This window comes from Solea senegalensis, linkage group LG14 (genome assembly GCF_019176455.1).
Source record: "Solea senegalensis isolate Sse05_10M linkage group LG14, IFAPA_SoseM_1, whole genome shotgun sequence".
NCBI lineage: Eukaryota > Metazoa > Chordata > Actinopteri > Pleuronectiformes > Soleidae > Solea > Solea senegalensis.
Window position 1 is genome coordinate 8,605,156 of NC_058034.1, and position 22,348 is coordinate 8,627,503.

Genomic DNA, 22,348 nt, shown 5'->3' on the forward strand with positions numbered 1-22,348 from the left:
TCTTTAGAGGAGACATAGAATTAATCTCCATGTTGTAAGATTGAGTAGAATCCCGGAGCTGCAGGTTGCATAGACAATTAACTTGTCTGTTTTCGTTGCAAAATATTCTCCAGAGAAAAGAGAGATGATGTAATTTTACAAACAGACATATTTATGAAGAATCACTAACAGACATGAAAATGATCTTGGTCACTTTGTATAAATTATAAAAATGACAACTTGCAATACATTTTTAGACAATAGGTCTTTAGGTCACCAAGGAAAAAAGCCCAAACTCATAAAATCTGGTAAATGACTAATACATTTTGTTAGTATTGGGTTCATCCCGAGGAAGGCTGGAGATTCCCTGGTGTAAACTCTTACGAGTATTATATATCGTGGTGTTTTTAGAGTCAGTGTAACTGCGGCCATGAGTCAACAGATTTATTGTGTGATTCAGTGAGGGGACTGCACTGCAATTATGAGGGCAGTGAGAGTCCCTCACTTTCAGAGAACTGGGAATGTGGAATGGAGTCATGGGAAACTCCTGTGTGTTTGTGTGTCTCGTGTGTGTGTGTGTGTGTGTGTGCGCATGTGGAGCAAAGTGCTAACAGCTCATACAGTATGTGTGTCTAAGGCTTCAGTTATGGTTAACATGAGATACTTAGCATTATCAAAACCATTTACCACAGTCTCTACCGTAACTTATCATAAATGATGTGTTTCAGAATAACCTTGACACAGTTTTTTGTCTGTCTATGTGTACGTGATGTACAAACATGTATTTTTTAGCCTTGGTAGCAGTGTATGTCAAGGAATGATAGTGGTGGTATGTTGCATGGACGTGTATTTAAACAAATGGACCGAAGCTTTCATTTGCCACAGTGAAGAAATACAGGAAGTGAATGTATATTGAGTCGCCACCAGGGGGCAATGCCTCTGGTTGTAAAAATAAAAATAATTGTATGGGGAAATTGAGTCTACATGTACTTCTCATTGAGTAATCAACATTTTGTTGAAGGTCTCTATCGCTAGTTTTCAATAGCACATGATGTCAAGTTCATGTTTTTATGGACGATGTCATGATCCCTGTCTACGAACAGATAACTCTGTGTGGAGCAGATGTATCGGCAAGAGCAGAGTGTCCTGTCAGCTCCCAAATATAATCTCTATAATATGTTAACGCCCGAGTCATCCCTACTTCTCCGTCCGAGCATAATTATGTGAGAACGCTGCTGGAGAACCTCAAGGTCACCTTGCGGTGATCCTGCGGAGATTCTCCTGCTCATAAGTATGTGCTTCTTAGAGAATGTCAGGACCCAAATCTCTGGAAATGCTTTTAATTAACCACTTATCTTCAAGCTGACATATATTTACCATTAATGGATGTGTTTGTGTGAAGATGAATCCCATTGACTTTAATAACCGGCCTTTAGACTTAGTTGAAATGTGTCAATGACTTTTTTTTATTATTTTTTTTTTTTATTTCTTAATTGGTCTACTGCATTGGTTTGAAACGACATAGTTGGAAAAATAATGACATTAGTTTTGGCCCAGTTAAGTCAGCTCTGCTCCAGTAATACCCGGTCCATTGTGTCCCAGTGGACCTATATAGTTCCTCTGTCGCCAGCCCCAATTCCAGACCAGGCCAGACCAAATAAATCGATAATTGCAGAAGAGCAATTTTGTCCCCAGCAGGCGATGATGTCAGGGGCATTTTAAGGTTTTAGAGGTGAAGGAAGTCGTGATATTTCTCTGAATCTGTGTAAAAGCAAGAGGAAACAAGGCTTACTTTCAAGATAAGGAACTTTGGAATTTGCTAAATTTGGTCTACAGCAAGTCTTTAAATTATGTCAACCCATATTTCTCTTTTCCATTAGATTCACAATGAATTCCATTTAACCATAAACGGGCAAACATCTAGACATCAGAACGAGCTGATGGTATTTTCAAACAAACATAGCAACAGTGTGTTTTAATTTGCATCTGAAAATGTGTTGCTATTATAATGAGCCTGGTACATTCAACTAAAATAATTGTATGTTCTGATTTGAAACATCATGCTTTGAATCATGTGTAATCCCGTTTTCCCCCGCTGTGTTTTATTTTCTGTTTTCATGGCAGCACTTAATTTTAAAGAGCTATCTTGTAAATGCAAATTGAGGTTGTTTTTTTTACCAGTACCAGGTCAAACTTGGAAGCTGTAGTTTGTCCTAGTCGGAATTGAACTGGGTTCACAGGACGGTGATGAAGGCAGTGTTTGATCGAGCAAGATGAAATATGAAGCCGTTTACTCTCACTGCTGTTACAAAAACATTCCCGTGTGCAGAATAAATAACACGTCTCATGAGTGGCTGTTGTTGATGGAGCCAAGAGCCCACTTGCCCACCAGTGTTTTTTCCTGGCGGCGTCATTTAAAAACGTCTGCGTTATTGTGCCACTCCTGCAGCACTGTGTCAGAAAGTTTCCCAAAACAGACACACAAAAACTGTGTAAGTCAAGATAGCTTTTACATAAAGTGGGTGAAATATAGGAACAATGACAGAGGAACTGTATCAAGCGATCTGATGCCATCTAAGTATAGATATTCAAAATGAACACGGTGAAAGCGCTTCAAAAGCAGTAATGTGTGTTATGTGTGTGTGTGTGTGTAGTCACCCCCACACAGCAATTTGCAAGAGGTTTCAGGCTTTTAGATCATGGTAGATTGCAGTAGGCTTATCTCTCCAATTTCCATTCTCCCACAGTTTTTGGCCCTCATAAGTGTGTGTGTGTGTGTGTGTGTTAAACATTTGGTCATGTTCGACTGGCTGCTGTTGGTGTGGAAGAAAACGAAATGAAAGGAGCAGACTCCTTGAGGAACGATTAGGTCGAAAGGAAAAGGGAGATTTCAAGCCTGTTGATAATGGCGCTGATAAGACTAACAGTCTGCTACAGTTGGCCAAGATGGAGGCTAACCTCCCAAACACAAGGACACACACTGACACACACACACACACAAATGCAAACAAAAAGCCCACACATTCGAATGATTTATTTATATCAACATTAGTGGGGACTAAGGGACACAAACACCACACTGGAATCAGAAATTACACAAGATTGGCCAAACATATGCTCAACCTGTACACACTAACCAGACACAAACACACACACACAAATATGCAGAGGTTGTGTATGAATATATTTCTACACTTAATTGATTTGACTTGATGACCTCTTGTCAGAGTGTAATCAATCAGTGTAATCACCTCATATTTTCAACAGTGTCTCTCTTCACCAACCTTTCCCTCATGGGAGTTTTATAAATAGTTAAGCGGCTATAATTGAGTTTTTCCTCTTTTCTCATACAATGTCTCTTTCTGCTTAGTGGTCCGCTCACTGCCCTGCCTCAAATCCAAGATAGCACCGTTGGACATGGTTGATGGGAAAGTTTTTTGTTGTTTTTTTTTGCGTTCCAGACAGATTTAAGCATTTTTTTAACGGTATTTCATCTTCCTTTAATCCATCTCTCATTAGAGCAAGTAGTATTCTGCTTGAATGAGTGGCCACGTTCTCTTATCAGATATGGCTGACTTGACTACAAAAACATTATCACATGTGAAAGGTCAGATCATGGTCAAATTGCCTGATTTGAACGACGTTCTAATCTGTGTGGACTGATCTGGGTTAAAGGTTATAAGTGCAGCAGTGGCTTAAGGCAAATTGTGGTTACAACTTGTTGAGTGAATTTACAGAGCACATAGAGTAGCACAAGAGTCAAAAGAGAAAAGGCAAAATGAGAGCCAATAATAGAAAGTCCAAATAACACATTAAAGCAGTGATGAAACGCAGTTTGAAGCAACATCAATAGTGATAAAAACCATGGAAAGCCTTGTCACCTTTAGTTTTTAAATCAGAGAGGAGAATTGACAGGATCTGTTGGTATCACTAATCCTAATCCAGAATACAGTGTTAAACACTGGTATCGGCTCTGGTATTATCTCTTTTAAACAGTTTGGCTCTTGCTAAGACATTTGTGTTGATGCATTTACCACCTAACTACAACCAGCCAATTTAAAATAATATAATTCTGGGTGGAAGACGTTTGCAGCACTCACATGACAGTCAGATTTTTTTCCTTTATCTATATGTGTTCTCGTGATTTGGGTCAGTATCACACCTGTACTGATACTGGGCATCAAATCAGCTCATCCCAATTGTTAAGGATCATGAATGTGTTAAAGTTAAACTTGACTACTGGAAGTAATTCATTGAAGATTTTTATTGGAAATTGCCTAATGTATGACAGAATACTGCATTTAGTCTAAGGCAAAGTGGGAAATTTCTTCCTTTACTGTGAAGTACACTGGATGGAGAAGAATGAAGAATGAAAGCAGAGATGTCTCAGTGAGACAGCTCATGGTGGAGTTAGGAGTAAGGCATGGTGAATGTTCTTGATCTACTAAGTCATTTGAACACTAATTAGACAAAGTTCTTTCCCAATGTCGTCAGCAGGACTGAGTCAGGATGCTTGATTAAGCTCCTGTCCTCAAGTGCCCACGCCCCTCATCACATGTGTCCTCTGAATCTGCATGCATAACATATAGATGTGCATACCACTGTGTCCCTGTCACACTAACCTCTTGATTCAGACCAGTCATAAAAATATTTATGCACAAGACAATTAAAAAAACAATACAAAACAAACAAACAAGAAAAAACCCTGAAACATGAAGTGCACATGTTTTTTCTGGACACAGTGAGACAGCCAGACTTTTCTGCATTGTTTGTTATTGTGTGCTTTCAAAGAAACCTGCTCCAGTCTTTTGTTTGGCTTGACGCTGGCGCTCAGATGGATGATGTGTTGTTGTTCAGATGTGTGTATCCACAGAGACAAGTATTTCCATCTTGTGTATACACATGTGTTTAGGAAACAGAGAGAATAGGGCAATGTTTGAGACTTGGCTGTTGTGTGTGGCCACAGTGTTGCTGGATGACCAGTGTGTGAGTCCACTCATGTCCTCTGTGTCATAAAATCAAAGCACTCATGCTGGAAACGCTGTGTTATTCATTTTCTAACTGCGCAATTTGCTTGTGTTGACATAGAGTTGTTTATTATGTTATTATTATATTTGGGTTGCAAATATAAAGACTTATATCTTTCTTGAGCTGAGGTGAGTATTTTTTTAGCTTTTACTGACAGAAAGGAAAATAAAAAATAAGGATTCCCATTCTTCAAAAAAGATCTCAATGTAAATTCGCTGTATCATGCTTCTTCTTAACGACAGTTTCGGAGAACGTGACCAATTGCCTTTATGAGTCTGCGTTCTACTGTGAAGATGAAAGTTCAAAAAGTGTCTGATAGACGTGCAAGGAAAGAGCAGGAGACAGACAGACAGACAGGAAAAGCTTCAGTGAGCATAGAGAAATAAAGACAGATGGATGAAAGGGAGAACTGCTGTGAACTCCAACCTGCACTCTGGATGCCCACTTTGACCTACTTTACTTTCCCTCCCTCTCACTCGCTGTCATTTTGTTTCTCCGTCTCCTACTCATTTCCCCTTTTCTCCCTTTCATGTCGGACAAGGAACCAATAAGAGCGGTTCCGTTCTGTCCTTCAGAGCTCTCTGAACTCTCCTTCCTCCTCACATCTCCCTGCCTTGGCCAACCGTGCACTGTGTCTTTCATCTCCACTGACACAATGTAACAATCCACGTTTCAGATGAAGGCTATAGTGAGTTTGGCGCCACTGCAGAGAATGTAATAATAGTTTCCTCCACAAGGGAAGGCATCATTACGCTGCATGTGATTGAAAGGATGAATATTGTATTCCTGAAATCATTTCAGTGTGAGGTCAATGTGTCTGAATTCGTTGTAAAGTGCATTTAACAAGATTAACCCTGGGTTTTGCTGGAAAGCTGCGCAGCAAAAGGGAGGCTCGATGATCCCTGAAGCCTGGAACATTTCATTCTCACTTTCTTCAGAGTTTGTTATGCATGTAGCATCTGTTTCAATGATTGAATTTGCTTGTTTACTTTCTCTGTTGCTGTCATTTCCCCAAATACAGACTAGTAAATTCTCACACAGTATTTACGTTAATGTTTTGTTATTAATACACAAATACTGTATATTTTGAAGTTGTGTTGCTGTCAAACACCTCGAGTAACTGACTGTTATTGCCTGTAGCTGCTCCTACTCTATTTTACAATCAGTGAAAATAGAAACCTCCACTGTTCAGCTGATGTTATAGATAAAGCACTGGAATGTGCTTCACTAGGTTGACTTATTATCACATCGACAAAATGCATAGCAGTCATTCCAATCCTATTGCTAAATTCCTGCTGAAAGAGACAGCATTGATATGTTTTTCCCAGTTTAATCTGAGCAGGTTTAATAGGATAATGGCGGTGAACTCGTGCTCCGGCGTGATCCCCTATGTTGCTACCAACGCTCATAATGTTCCTCTTAAGCTCTGGTTAAACCCACTACTTGTAAATGCTCCTTTATTGTAAGCTGAACTTTGATCAAACGACTAAACACTTGAAACTATTAAACTGTGACGATGTGTTAAGAAGCCCAGTGAGTCATCCCTCTAAATTCCTCCTGTTCATTCTTTTTTTTTTATTATTTATTTATCACTTAGTCATTTAGTGAGATCTTACAGAAAATATGGCTTTTGCCCAAAGAAATCTCTCATTTGTGTGCTTGTTCTGGTTTCATTTAGTGCTACACCAGATGTGTTGGAGGAAGTGAATCACCATTTTTGTTCGTCTAATACTTTAAATGCAAAGATAGTCCTTAACTAACAAAAGACATGTGCCTCTCTCCCACCACAGACTACCGGACTGGACCGTGTTTCACGCAGGTGAACAACCAGATGTGTCAGGGACAGCTCAGCGGAATCGTCTGCACCAAGACCCTCTGCTGTGCCACCATTGGCCGAGCATGGGGTCATCCCTGTGAGCAGTGTCCAGCGCAGCCACATCCCTGCAGGAGAGGCTTCATTCCCAACATCCGCACCGGAGCCTGCCAAGGTCAGTGTGGTGCACGTACAAAATCCTCTCTTTCTCGCACACACACACCTGATTAGTTTCCTTATTAACTTGTTGTTAACAGTGATGAAGGAGGACATGTACTGATATACTGTAAGACTACATACCATCACCATAGTGAATACTGTAACCATTCATTTATCCATCATCATCATCTAAGCTGCATATCCGACCAATAACATCCTCAGTCCAGTGTTAACATAGTTGGAGGGTGTTGTCATGGACCGGATGCCAGCTTGTACTTTTCTATTATTCTGCAGAAGCCGTGTACATGCTTCTATATCGACTGCAAGACAGTAAACAGGTTCACTTGTTTGTTGTATGTAGGTGTCACTGTGAGTGATATATGCACTCTGCTACATACAGTATGTCTTTCTAACGTTAAGGTTTGGGTTTATCGTCTTTCGAAGTAAACATGTAGCCTGAATGACAGATCGTGTGATCTCGAATCTTAGGAGATGTACCACTACAATAAAGACTAATTATAATTTGATGTCCTGTTTTGTTAATAGTACACTCAGATACTTTTGCACTTTACTAGACTATTAGGACTTGAATTTAGGCTGTAAATGTAAGTGTAATGCCCTCTGAGGGACACCATCAAGTACACAGTGACTTACGCTGTGATCTTAGTTTTGGCTTGGAGGTTTCCGGCTTTTAACACAAAGCCTGCATTACAAACTGGGGGTATGCAATTTACAAGGAGCACTGTGTCTATTAAGAGCCACAGCTGAGTTATCTAATGGAAGAATACAATCCAGTATAAGTGTGGTTCCTTTTGACCATTTCTTTTTAAATGTCTTCTTACAAGTCTTACATGTTTGCTCTGACTTTGTGGAAATGTAAATTGAAATTGCTGTCCACGTGTCTTTACTAGCGCAACATGTATGGATTTAATATAATAATATAATCAAACCACTGAGGCTCAGAAAACCAAGCAAACGTGAACTCAGATTTTCCCCCTTTTCCATGAACATTCCTGCTCACAGTGTTCCAGGCCAGACTCGCTGTGCATACCTCTCTAATAACCTATGGCCCTGCTCAGATGAAGCAATAAGATTACATCAATATCCATATGACAAAATATGGATGGTATGTCCAACATGAGGCCAGCTCGGTTGTGTTTTTGCCCCTCCCCTCACACCCAGCAGCACCCCAGGCAGATTGGGACGAAGATTTTAATTTTAATCAAAAACAATGAGCAACTGAAGCAGCCAGAAAACTACTTCCCCTTTCATATCCAGTCTGTGGGGCAGACGTAGCCTTGGTTAGTATATGGATGTACATTTTTATGTAGACAGGGTGGATGCTTAAAGACAGGATCAGAGGAGGGTCACCTGTCACATCTTCAGAAGTGTAGCTGTAGAGTTTCAGCTCGACCGCACTGACCTTTTCTTTGGACGCGGCTCTGACCAGGCTGTTCTTATGTTAGAAGTATGTCAGTGTGGAGCCAGAGATCCCTCATCTCTCTGTTGCTGACATTCTTCTCTCTTACTCTTACTTCTTTTTCTTCTTTCATGAATCTCTGTTTCTTACACACATACACTAAAAAAGCTGGTTGCCAGAGAACCTAGAGCAGCGTCTCACTGGCAGGAACACAAAGCACACATGACCATGAATCCAAATGTAAGGCTCCACATCAGAATGTTGGCCAGCTTTTTTTCTCTCTCACACACTTTGGCAGAGGGAAAGTTCCTCATCACTAGTTTTCATAATTTCTTCAGTACACGGATTACAGATTGAATGCTTTATGGATGATTACAAACAGGCTGTCTACATGAGCATGCAGGTGTGCACACATGTTCAGAGGCTTTTGGGTTTTTCTCGAGAATAGCCTTCATAATTCCTCGGTGTGTGTGCGTGCAATTTTATAGGAATCAGCCAACTGCATATCCTCAATACTGGGAAAAGTGACTCACGTTGAATGCTGGGAAAAGCGTACATTTAAAAAGTCATTTCCTGTTGAAACAAGAATTAAAGTGGGTCTTTCTGGAAGTGGTATTAGACATCTGTCTGTCCCAAGTTACTTGGAGTTTAATGTTGCCCAAATGAAGATCTGTGTCAGGAACATGCTCTAAATCATGGGTCAAAATTTGGGATTTTGGTCTTTGGATGTAAATTCCTGCCCATTGCAAGATAAATTATGAGGTAACTCCACTTTCAGCCTGTCATTGCTGCTGCGGCATCTCAATTCAATTCAATTCAAAAAACTCTATTGATCCTCAAGGGGAAATTCCATCTGTATAAATTGCCACATATTTATATATAGTCTGAACATTTTTTCTGCCATTGTCTTGACCAAGGAGGAAATATTGCTTATTATTTTATGCATGGGTGTAGATACACTCAAACGTTTGTTCTTATCTGTTTCTGTAACTGTACATTGACTTCTGTGTTTACATCTTCCTTCTCTTAGATGTGGACGAGTGCCAAGCTGTGCCAGGCATGTGTGCGGGAGGTACCTGCATCAATACTGTGGGATCTTATGAATGTAAATGTCCCGCTGGTCACCGTCAAAGTGAAACCAGCCACAAATGCGAAGGTGAGTCTGTAACACACGTAGCGGTGCTGTAATAGTTGATTTAACACAATTACTTGTTCAGCAAATTAAAAAATGTGTCATGGAAAACGACGTCTCACGGCCATCTTGATTTAAATTGTCCGATGTCAGTTGCAGGGGAATATGAGTGAAGTAGTTAAAGCAGTGACAGTGTGAGGTGACTTTCACACAATGTCTTGTATGGAAAAAGAGTTGGATTATTACACACAATTCTAAGCCAAGCCATTACAATTTCCCCCCTTCCCATCTGCTGAGGTGTCCTTGAGCAAGACACAGTCTTCCTGCTCTGCTGTCGATCCACCAAACATGAAGAAATCCTTCTTACTATTGAATTATTCATAATTTAGTGTGTACGGCCAAATATTAAATACCCTTTGGTTTTCTTTTAGCAAGTTTTACAGTGGAAATGATTTAAAAACTATTAAATATTTTAACTTGAATTTAAAAAGTGAAACGTTGAGTTGGTAAGAGTCATGGACTGTGCACTTTATGATAACTTTAGGGTTGCTAATATAATGTGACAAACCTCTGAGGGCCTTTTTAAGAAACAACATACGCGTTGACTGGATAGAATTTTATACAAAGGTGAGGTTAAACAATCCGACAGTTAGTCAGGCTGATTTTGTTTCTCTTGGCCTGAAGCTTTTTTACACGATTACAGAAAGCTGTTAAAATGTTGCACTAGCTATCAAAGCATATTGTAAGTAAATTCTCCTTGTATTCATTTGTATCATGGCTAAGACCTGTACCACATACTTTAAAAAAAAAACAAAAACAAAAAAATGATTAATTGGCAAGTGGTGCCTCCGCCTTCAGATTCATGAGAAGCAGTTATTGTGACGTGTGTACAAAAAATGATTTATGTCTCGGTGAAGGAAAGAGGAAACTGAAAGTCTGACTTCACTAATTCACCAAGTCAAGGTTTTCAGTTGTGGTTTTGGGTGACTGCCTCGTCATGTCAGGACTTACTGTAAGGAGAGAATGAGCACTTCCAGAGAAGGCGGGCACTGCCAGAGAGGTTTGGGTGTTGATACTGAGCAATTATACTGCATGTGAAACAAGGACAACACGAAAGAAAAGCTAGAAACACAGGATACGGAACTTAATCAGGATTTCATGGAAGTGCTCACACATCCATGGTCACTATTTTTCAACCTAGCCTCTACTCTTTACTACTTTACACTGGCAAAGGATAAATATGATGCCAATTAATGCTATAATATCTTTTACAAAGATTGGCATACATACTGCCGCTGCTTAGTTTTCTCAGAAAACGGCCACACACAAGGTTTTCAAATGAAAACGCATACATTTTGCTCCAGATGTTACTGCAGTGGTTTAAAGCCCCAGAAAGGAAGAAGTTTGTTAAATACTTGCAGGTTTGGTTTTAACATTCAAACCTTAAAAAAAAAAACGACGATGGAGTGACAGTCATTTGTTTCCTGATTGGTTTTCATTGGCTATCAGCCTGATTATCGGCTGTGAATGAAAAGCTCTTTTGAAACACTTGCTCTTTCAGTTTCTCCTCGTCGTTGGTTTCATAACAGAAGTTGTGGCTCTTACTTTTCATCACTGTTGTTTCTCATTAGTAGAGCGTTCTCTAATCAAGCACATGGCAGGGGGGTAAAATTTCGCTTCTTGTTTACACAGGCATGCACATCTCCAGTGATATGACATATGTTTTTAGGTGTGTTAGTATGGATGGTTTTTTTTTTTGTTTTTGTTGTTTTTAAATCTGAAAATGCTCGTGTGAAAGTATCCTTCGTTTGAACAATGTACTCTTGTAAATTTCAGCTCTGGTACCGATTTGTTGTTTTTAGGCTTTATCGAGCTATTTCACTTTGAGAAGAGGAACAGTTCAGTGTTGGTGAAGCGTTTTAAAACAATACGTCGCTTGTGTGAAGATGCGTGTCTTAAGTCATGGATCTGCAGGAAACCGATGTTTAGTGAAATCTCTCAAAAACCAGCACAGGTCTTTAGGGGGAAGATTTAATTGACATGCCCTTCTACCTCATGCACACACAGCCTCACCCAGTGCTTTCACTGTGAAATTAGTGAGGCTTGGTAGTAGTTTAGATAAAGTGTGGTTAATATGTCCTCAGTTCTGTTTTGGGGCACAACAAGGCACCTGGTTTTATAGCCCGGCTTTTAGCCCTGCCTGTGCTCAAGTGTCTCTCTTTTCCCCCTGCTCCTCCTCCTCCTCCTCCTCCTATTTCTGCTTCTTGTGCTTCTCCTTCCATTTTCCTCCCATAAATACAGCCCTTCGGCTGAAAACCAGCTGTTTACGCTGAACAAAGAAACACTGACTCAACTGGGAGACTTTCTCATGATGCACGCAGACCTCCCTGTTGCCCTGACACCTCTCACGCACTCACACTGCACAAATATGACACTTTCACACATCAGAATTTAGATGGAAAGAAATATACTAAATGACACGCATAGCCTACAGTAGATTAGCAGATTTAGTTTGGCTTTATCACATAGATGACATTTATCCAGGTGACAAACATTTCCCTTTGTACACACACAGTCAGTCTCACAGTGTAATGTCTGTGTGGAGTGTAATGTCTGGCATGCTGTTGTTGGTGCTGACACCAGGTTCATTTGGCTGCGTGCTTTTACAGCTTTAACTAGGCTCTCTGCCACTGGTGTCAGACACACAGTCAGCAGAGGAAGGACCAGCTCAAAGCTTCCCACCACATATCCACTCTAAGGTGCAGGCACATATATACTCTATGTCACGATGATACATGGATATAAAGAAACACACTCTTTACTCAGAGGAAGACAAACACTAGCACATTCTTCACTTTTCCAGGCAAATGTGAAGGGACACACACACACACACACAGTTCACCAAGTCTGAACGTATTCTCTAATTATGCCCCACAGTGGTGTTGTAATTACGTATGTGTATAAATAAGTGTCACGTCATAAAAACTCAACACCTTCTGGAACTTTGAGTTCCCCCCGTCATGCAGCAGTGAGGCGCCCTCTCTGTGAATATTCCAACATAAAAACGTCATAAACGTGCACCACACTGAGGCTGGCCCTGCCAAACATCATGGCCGGGCACTCTCACGTGTTGTAGGCATTTCAGAGACATGTGTTAATGCGATTAAGCCAATTTATTCACTTAAACAGGATGTTTTGCTCATCTACTTTACGGTTGGCACTTCTAATATTGAGGACATAAGGCTCCCTTTAACTCATTTGCCAGCACATACAGTACATTAGAAAGTGTAGTGTACATATTTTTAATATAAAAACAAATAACTGACGTACGAGTTCATACAATGCTGATTTAGCCCATCAGCTCCACATGAACGTGTTTAGATCTCGTTTCACGTGGTGACCGGCAGTACGTATGTTTTTGGTGACACAGAATGATGCGGTTTTTTTTTTATTTATTATTATCCCAGAATCTCTGAAGCATGAGTGAGTTAGTGAGATTATGAATCAAAGGCTCGATTAGACTGGTCGTCCTTCCAGAAAGCTCTGCGAAGTGGGGTGACGCAAGCGGTATTTCGGTGACAGAAGTTACACATTGGAGCTTTTAGTGCAGATGTTTATACCTAACGTGTTTGCTCAGGTATAAAAATAGCCGCACACAGTGGATCTAATTACTTTGTTTAATTTCCGCAGAGGAAATTGAGTGAAATAAACTTTTACTGCAGTGCACTACTGCATCTCTCCAAACAAAGAAAATAGCAGCTTTGAAACCTTTTCTGGCAGCATTAGTCACAGATGTGTCTTGTGATGTGATGTCATTTCTGATAACTGTGTGTGTGTGTATGTGTGTTCCAGATGTGGACGAATGCAGCACCATCCCCGGTGTGTGTGATGGGGGAGAATGCACCAACACTGCTGGTAGCTACGTCTGCACCTGTCCACGAGGCTACATCTCCAGCACAGATGGCTCCAGATGTGTGGGTGAGTATTACACACATTATCAGGCATCCCCCCTCTCCCCTCTCTCATTTCTGATTTCTCTTACCCCCTGGCTTCACATCTGGCCTGTAACTTCCCTCTCTCCATCACTGCTTCCTGTGATTGGAGTCCTGATGACTCAGGCTGGCTTGTAGACCCGTGGTCACCATGTGCAGTCAAACACACTTGCACGCACTGTTTGGCCATGACTGCATTAATCTGCCCTAATGATTGTGCACCACTGACTCACACACACACACACACACACACACACACACACTGCCCATACCTAACGGACATGTCCCATAAAACACTACCAGGTGTAAATGTAATCCTGAAATCCTCACAACCTCATGACAGCCACAATCAATCAAACACAACCAGGTGTTAATATATTATTTCAAGATTTAACACAAAAATTAAACTCTCTGTTCCCTTCTATGTTTCATTGCCCCAGTAAAGAAAAAACTATTGTAGAAAAATGAAACCGCTGGACTGCTCCAAATGTTTCCTCTGAGTATGATCTTTTATTATGCTATGCTATTGTGTTATTCAGAGATTTAATCTCAACATGAGCAGCTTGTTTTGCAAAAATAAATGCACAAGGAAATTGGTTGAGGGTGCAGAACTTCCTCATCCCAAAATGCCAGATTGGCTTTTTCCACACATGCACACACAGAAACAGGGTGAAGGCAAATTGACTGATGAAACTGGAAGTTCACAGATGTTGCCTGCAACCAGGTACCTATTAGCTAAGATAATAGCTGTCAGGCACACTGCTGTCCACTCGTATGTGCCTTGTTTTATCGTCTAGTTTGTGTTAAATGGGAACTAGATTTTCAAAATCGACATTATGTTCTATTGAAGAAAACCTGAAACTAGCAACTGAGAAAAACAAAAACTTATGTGGTAAAATAAAGAGCTGATGGAAACTATTGGAAATAATATGTTTCCCTAATCATACTGTAGTGCGTTGGCGATGGGGTTGCGTCTTTTGGGTCTATTTTTGTGCTATAGAACATGAATCATACATTGAATCAGGGTTTTCATCACACAAAAAAAATATGGTCACGCATAAAGACAGATCTTGTCCATAGTTTGTCTTTCCTTACTCCACTGTCATCCCTGCTCTTCTTTGATTTTCTGGACTGATTAATCATTCTTTCACTGTGTTTCTCAGTAGAAAGCAAGGATCATGTTCAGCAGCACCTCAGTGATTTACAAGAAAAGTCTCCGTTTACTTTGGAACTGTGCTCATTTCTGTTTCCATTTGGACATTTTCTCTTGTTCCATCTCCGCTGGCTGTTTTTTTTATACAACTCTTTATCTCTGAAACTGAGGCATTCTTTCACTCTTTGTCATCCTTATCTATCTTACTGTTTCCTCTTGGCCCCTTTTTTTCTCTCCCAGTCCCTCACATCTGGATCCTGCACCTTGCTTCCCTTAGTAGTGGTTTCCAGTTGCTCTTCTGCAGCTGGCTGAAGGGAAAGAGAGAAAAGGGAGAGCAAATAAAACAGGTGCCAGACACAACTCCCATATATCCTTCCTCCATCTCTGACCCTCTTCCAAAGTGAACTGGATTTGTTGGAGACAGGGGCAGAGATATGTAAATACAAGTCCAGACTCAGTCAGGCAAGATCCAAGCCATCTTTTGGATATTTCAAACCAGTAATCCAAAGTCAAACAAGATCATAAGTGATGATTATTGCTGTGCCTCATTCTATAAATGCATATTTTCTGGACTTGAAGCTATACTATGCAACCAGGTGTTTCGTCCTGTGCTGTGTGAGATGCACTGGATCATGGTGTAGTCAGCCAGCGGGAGGTGTTGGGGGGGCTGACTGTAATAAGAGCCTAATGCTCTGTCACACAGTGAAAGGCTCGGAACAAAAAAAGAACTGTCCAGTCAGTCAGTCTGTAAAAACACCTCGCCAAATGAAAGCATATGCTCATGTAGAGGAGCAATACCAGCGAGCAAACCGCCGTCTGGATCCAATTTAAGTCGTCGTCATCCTCATCAGCAAAACCCCACCCACCCAACCCCCTTCTCCTCCACCATACCTCCAGCACGGTCGCTCTAGTGGGGAATTTTTGGGTCGAGTTTCTGGGCATTTATGTGTGTGTGCGTGTGTGTTTGAGTGGATAAGTAGTGGAAGGTGTATCTCCCGTTGTAAGGACATACAAGCCCAAATATGTGTGTGTGTGTGTGTGTGTACTGTACTTGGTGATCTCAGTCAGCACAGCAGCCTCATATTCTTTGTAATTGGCAAGAATTGCTCCACATGAAACTAATTAATTCCAGACTGCTTGCTCATTAGTGAGTTAATCGACTTTTGCCCCCTTTACTTTGCGTTTCCTTTTTCTCCCACTTTTTTTTTTCTGTAAATGAACTTAAAAGCCTCTCTTGCATATGTTGTCTGCTTTCTAAAATAATACACGTGCATTGGCTCTCTCTTCTCCGCTCGCTCTCTGTTTTCCATTCCATTTACTCCATACACACACTCATTGAAGCTCAGGCCTCTCTCTCCTGCCCCAGTGACCCTGATCTGGCAAACTGTAACAAATAAGACCCCCCTTTTTGGAGGCCCTTCAGATGCCTGTAGTCAGTCGAGACCCGAGCCAACCTCTCCCACCGCTAGCCCATTAGGACGCTTCCTCTCTCCCACCACCATGAAAAAGACAAGCCAGACTTCTAACTGCACTGCTGATTTGAAAGGAGCTTTTATTACATGTTACCTTTTCCCACGTATAATACAGCGTTAGCTCTGGAAATGTTACAGACGGTGTAACCTGAAGTCTGTCTGGCTGAAAGTTTCATATCTGTTGCCCGTCTAACCACAGTCACTGGTGATGTCGTAATGTAAACTCAGACATCACTGCATCAAAGTTCTGGCTTATTAAATTACTGTTGTAGATTTGTTAAGATAATAGTTGGACTTAACAGTATTCAGGCTGCAATTATTTTATTATTGGAATTATTTGTATTTGTAACCATTTATTTAACATTTACATATTTATTTTTTTAATTGTTTCTCATCAGTTATCTGTTATTAGAAACTGTATAACACTGTAACACAGTATATCCTAAGTAAATTCATTGTATATTAATTATATATTAATATAGTATTGGCAATATGACATATTTTGATTCTGATTCAATCAATAAACTGAAGCTAGACCTAAATAAATTATATTGCATATCAGTAAAATAGTAATTTTTGATATTATTTGATATCATTTGGTCTCAGGTCACGGTGTAGCAAAACTAGTTGCCAAATATAAATAACATCCTCCAATATAAAAATATTAGAAAGTATTGTTGTATTAATGTTTGATTTATATGTGAATTTTCTTCGACTTATCAAGTCGGGTCGCAGCCGACAGAATAGCTCATTCCAGACATCCTGTTGTCTGGTTTTCAGCTCCTCCTCCTAAATAGTATAAACTACAATATAATGCATAATCTCACGTACAGTAGAAAATAATTATACTCTCGGTCCATGTTCCAACTCATCTCTTCTTCTTCCTTAAACCTAAAGTTTGTAACTGAAATGGATCTTTGTCATGAAGTCAGTGCAAACTTGTATATGCAAACTTAATAATGAGATATGTAAAGCATACATTTGTTGCTTGTCCAGTCCTCTCATGATGTCCATGTGTCTCTCCCCGTCATTCAGACCAGCGAGTGGGCACCTGTTTCTCTGCTCTGGCTAATGGCCGCTGCGCTGCGGAGCTGAGTGGTCAGCACACCAAGATGCAGTGCTGCTGTGACACGGGACGCTGCTGGGCTATGGCACAGATCCCTGAGATGTGTCCTGTCAGGGGCACTGGTAAGTACACACAAAATCAACATAATAAACACACGCAAATCCAATCTTTCATTTGTAGAAAAACCACAAAGGACCAACCGACATCTGTGTTGTCGCAAACCGAATATAAATAAATGAATAGATATAAGACACAACACACACCCATCACTGTCGTCCTCTGTTGACACAAATTGGTGTTACCCTCAATGGAAAGGTTGATGATTTTGGCACGAGCACATGTGGAAAATGATGACACGTCTGTTGTAAATGGTGTTCAAGCCAAATGGAAATTCAACACAGTAATGTTAAACCAGACAAGACTGACTTTGTCAAAGAGAAGCTGCTTTGAGTTTGTGTATGTATGTATTCTGAGATGGGCGGGGTCAGCGCATTCACCCAAAGTGATGAGCATGATGTCATAAGCACAAACTAAACAGAGAAAGATGGAAAGGATTTGTGCGGAGATAATGGTCCATCCGCATTTGCTCCTCTGCGTGACATTGTGTGATCCATCACTGATCTTTTTGCTTTTGATTGTTTTGTTTTTTTACTGCACCGGAATAAAACGGGTGTGTTTGATTTATTGTGACTGCCAGACTAACATGAATACCTACATAAACATACCTGCATACTCATATTAGTCATATGTGCAAACATCCAAAAATACACAATATATCTGCTGTCATTACATGCACATGTAGAACTGAACAGATCGTCATCTGCTGTGTGCCCACATTTTTCCTCTTACTACTCTGTCAGGCTTCGTTCCAGTAAAAGCAAAACTGGATCTGGTGCAAGTCTTACACTAGACACTAGACACTCAGCTTTGTAACAAACTTGGGAAAAAAAAAATGACACAAAGTGCATGTCATAAAGTGTAATGACATTTGTAAAACCTGGAACACATTTAGCAAACACACAGTGTTAGAATTTCCAGTGCTTTGGCTGATTTGAAGTGATTTAATCTGAATTAGTGTTTTAATCCTCAAACTCTGCTCAAACAGAAACTCTTTGTTAGTACAACTGGTAACAGAGAATGTAATCTACACCAGATTTGCCTCAATCTAATGATCATGTTCCCTGTGATTTCTGTTTTTTCCTTATAGATGAGTTCAGGCGTCTGTGTATCGTGGGTGTTCCTCAGGTACATGGTTTTCCTCACGGTTACCCCAATGGACACTTCCCTAGCAATGGCAACGGTTTCAACTATGGTCCCCAGTTCCCCAATGGACCTAATGGGAACGGTAACGGCGGCATCGGTGGCAACGGTGGAGGAAGCTTTGGAGGGAATGGTGGGAGCTTTGGAGGCAATGGAGGAAACGGCGGAGGCGTTGGAGGAAATGGAGGCGGACGTTTCAACCACCAGCATATAGGTGTGTCTTGCTGTGGATCTGAAGATGATAATCGTGTCTAGAAATGGATTTTTTTTTAAATTATTTATTTATAGTGTTGATAAACTCCCTCTTTTTGTGTGTTCCCAGGCACCGTTTCTGTAAACGAGTCCATTGACGTCTGCAAACATTTTACCAACCTCTGTCTAAATGGACGCTGCATTCCCACGCCTATAAGCTACCGCTGTGAATGCAACATGGGCTACAAGCAGGATGTTCGCGGGGAGTGTATCGGTAAAAGACATGATCATATACATATATATATATATATATATATATATATATATATATATATATATATATATATATATAGATACAGTATATAGACACTCTATATGTATGGCTCAGTCTTCACCTCACTCTCTCAGCCATATGGGCAAACATGAAGTGCTGAAGGTTGATAGTATGCACTGCACTGCCATCTCCTGCTGATGGAGGGAACTTAATACAAGTGAATGTTGATGCATGCAGGAGAAATTTGCTTTGTGTGTTTTGTGTCAGGATAGTTCACGTTTGTCATTTTTCTCTCTCCAGATGTGGACGAGTGTGTAAGTAATCCATGCATCAATGGAGATTGTGTCAACACACCTGGATCATACCACTGCAAGTGCCATGAGGGCTACACCGGGACATCTACCAAACAAGCCTGTATTGGTATGTCCGATCTAAGTGTGTTTTATTATAACCTAAGAGTGATCTTCAATACTAATGTAGTGGTCTGACTCTCCTCTCCTTTCTTTAGATATAGATGAGTGTATCATGAATGGGGTGATGTGTCGCAATGGCCGCTGTGTCAACACCGAGGGAAGCTTTCAGTGTATCTGCAACGCCGGCTTTGAGCTCACTCCTGATGGGAAGAACTGCATAGGTACGAGCGCAACAGCAAATCAGCTTGAACTTCACATGAACCTCAATTAAGTCAACCTAATTACATCTCTCTCACTGCTCCAGATCACGATGAATGTGCCACCACCAATATGTGTCTCAACGGCATGTGCATCAACGAGGATGGCAGCTTTAAGTGCCTCTGTAAGCCGGGCTTTGCACTAGCACCGAACGGACGCTACTGTACTGGTATGTAAGATTTATGACGTACAGACACGGGCCTCAAGACTTGGGCCAGACTCAAACAGTCTGCTTCACTGCAGTGCTGACAGATTTGGTGCTCCCTGAAATCCCACATGTCAGACTTTCAAACATCGCCAGCATGATCTAACCAGAAAAAGACACGTGTTGATTATTTAGATTTAAATATATACATTTTCGGAGTCTCCGGCGAGAGATTTCTGGATGCTTCAAGAGTAGCTGTCTATCTATCAGACAGAAGTATGTGTCTAAACTCCACATGACCTGATGTTCTCATGGAGAACTCTGTGACCTGAATCATTTTTCATTTCAATTTAGCTTTCAAATGCTGAAGGTCATTTTGAAGTCGGGCTAATTTTAAGGGCGTACGTTTGTGTGACTTTTATTTTTGAAAGTGTGATCAGTGATCAGAAAAAAATATCATTTAAAACATAAATCAAGGTGTTTGAAATGTCATTTTACTCCCACTTTCTTGCCTTGAACGCTCTGTGTTATGATGCCTGAAGACTAATCCGTCCTCTCTTAATCAGACATCGATGAGTGTCAGACATCAGGCATTTGTATGAATGGCCGCTGCATCAACTCCGAGGGCTCCTTCCGCTGCGAGTGTCCACCCGGCCTGGCTATCGATGTAGATGGGAGAGTGTGTGTGGACACACACATGAGGACCACCTGCTACGGTGCCATAAAGATGGGCACATGCTCGCGTCCGTTTCCTGGTGCCGTGACAAAGTCCGAGTGCTGCTGTGCCAATCCTGAACACGGTTTTGGAGAGCCTTGCCAACCCTGCCCCTCCAGAAACTCAGGTAATTTCAAGGCTTAGGTCTTTTGTTTTGTTTTTCATGTTATTAAAGTGTGAATAAACAAAAACATGTATATTCAACTCCTCACATATGTTGTCTTCTCATCTGTCAGCTGAGTTCCAGGCTGTGTGCAGCAGCGGCATCGGCATCACGGCCGATGGCAGAGGTGAGTGTGTTTCCCACAGTGTTGTTACGAAGCACTCCTACTAGCATTTATCTACGTCTGCTGGATAATGTTTCTCTCCTCTTAGACATCAACGAGTGCGCTCTTGACCCAGACATTTGTCAGAATGGCATCTGTGAGAACCTGAGAGGGAGCTACCGCTGCATCTGCAACATTGGCTACGAGTCCGACACCAGTGGCAAGAATTGCGTCGGTGAGTCGGAGTGGACTGGAATGTGTTCATGGTTTTAATGACAGCGTAGGTTAAGGGGAAAAGTCAATATACAAACAGCCACCCATCTTCCATCTAATATATGCATCAATATTCTACACATACAGTCATTCATCGGTTTAATGGGATAAATGCTTTTCTTTTTTTTACCCTGACTCTCCCTGTGCTGCTGGTGTATACACACATGCGCTCGCTCACTCAGGTCTGATAGTATTGATTGACCAAGCCTGTTTTCAACTGAAGGGACACAGCATACAAATAATGTTGCACTGTTTCTCTTCACAAAGACCAAATCATTTCTATTTCTATTTCTACAGCTTTAGCAATAGAGGAACAAAAGCAAGTGGACGGAATTAAGCATGTGTGCTCTTTATAATAAACTAAATAAAGAGCATCCACAGTCCTCAATGTCTGTGTGCATTATTGTTTACAAGTTAAAGCGCTTGGTTTATCACAATACTGGTTTAGATAAGATTTAGATAAGATATAAAATTCGTATGTTGTTCTTTTGTATGAAACAATGACGATTTTGACCTCTTTTCCCTTTCAGACATCAATGAGTGTCTGGTGAACCGGCTGCTTTGTGACAACGGTCTCTGCAGAAACACGCCTGGCTCCTACTCCTGCTCCTGTCCCAAAGGGTTTGTCTTCAAACCTGACTCAGAGACCTGCGAGGGTGAGCGCGTACACACGCAGGAAGTTTAACTCAGAGGATGATGAAGTGCCGGCATGGTGACGATTTGTTTGATTTAGCCTCTGGGCCGCTGACCTCAGGCGCTTGTTTTCTCACGTTCCAGATATCAATGAATGCGAGTCCAGCCCATGCATCAATGGAGCGTGTCGCAACGTGGCCGGGTCCTTCAACTGCGAGTGCGCCCATGGCAGCAAACTGGACTCCACCAACACCATCTGCGTGGGTAAGACATCCGCTCCTCCAAAAAGCTTGTTAGAAAATTGGAGCAGCACCACAGGGTTTGGAAACAGCCTGTCTCACACGAGTGTCAAAGGGACATAATTGGTGCAAGATTCTTTTTGTCTGTTTACATTTTAATAAAAGTTTACTCTCCGCTCTTGTAAACAAACAGTGGGGTTATGAGGTTTCACGGAGCCGTCCAGAGACATTATCATCCTCAGATGGCACACACAGATTTATTATATAAATAACTGCATGCTTGGAGATTGCTTTACTTTGAAGAGCTCTGCCACAGATTCACAATGACGTGTGGTATGTAAGACTCCGCTGAGGTCAAATATTTCCGTGTTTGGAGGTTTGTTGTTTTTGAGAAAGGATACTGGGAAAGCCACATGTTAGTACGAAATACAGATGTTATTGTATCTGACTGGCAGAATGGGTCGTT

General features: G+C 41.1%; 1 protein-coding gene across 1 annotated transcript in view; it reads left to right on the plus strand.

The window, feature by feature from the left end:
• fbn2b (fibrillin 2b) overlaps nucleotides 1-22,348 on the plus strand; it is a 57,468-nt gene that overhangs the window by 18,010 nt on the left and 17,110 nt on the right. The window contains exons 7-20 of the mRNA XM_044044082.1: nucleotides 6,798-6,995; nucleotides 9,430-9,555; nucleotides 13,384-13,509; nucleotides 17,184-17,336; nucleotides 18,422-18,688; nucleotides 18,797-18,940; nucleotides 19,241-19,360; nucleotides 19,449-19,574; nucleotides 19,658-19,780; nucleotides 20,323-20,598; nucleotides 20,708-20,761; nucleotides 20,847-20,972; nucleotides 21,541-21,666; nucleotides 21,788-21,907. Of these exons, the coding sequence (XP_043900017.1) occupies nucleotides 6,798-6,995; nucleotides 9,430-9,555; nucleotides 13,384-13,509; nucleotides 17,184-17,336; nucleotides 18,422-18,688; nucleotides 18,797-18,940; nucleotides 19,241-19,360; nucleotides 19,449-19,574; nucleotides 19,658-19,780; nucleotides 20,323-20,598; nucleotides 20,708-20,761; nucleotides 20,847-20,972; nucleotides 21,541-21,666; nucleotides 21,788-21,907 (2,085 nt within the window). The remainder of the gene's footprint in view (nucleotides 1-6,797; nucleotides 6,996-9,429; nucleotides 9,556-13,383; nucleotides 13,510-17,183; nucleotides 17,337-18,421; nucleotides 18,689-18,796; nucleotides 18,941-19,240; nucleotides 19,361-19,448; nucleotides 19,575-19,657; nucleotides 19,781-20,322; nucleotides 20,599-20,707; nucleotides 20,762-20,846; nucleotides 20,973-21,540; nucleotides 21,667-21,787; nucleotides 21,908-22,348) is intronic.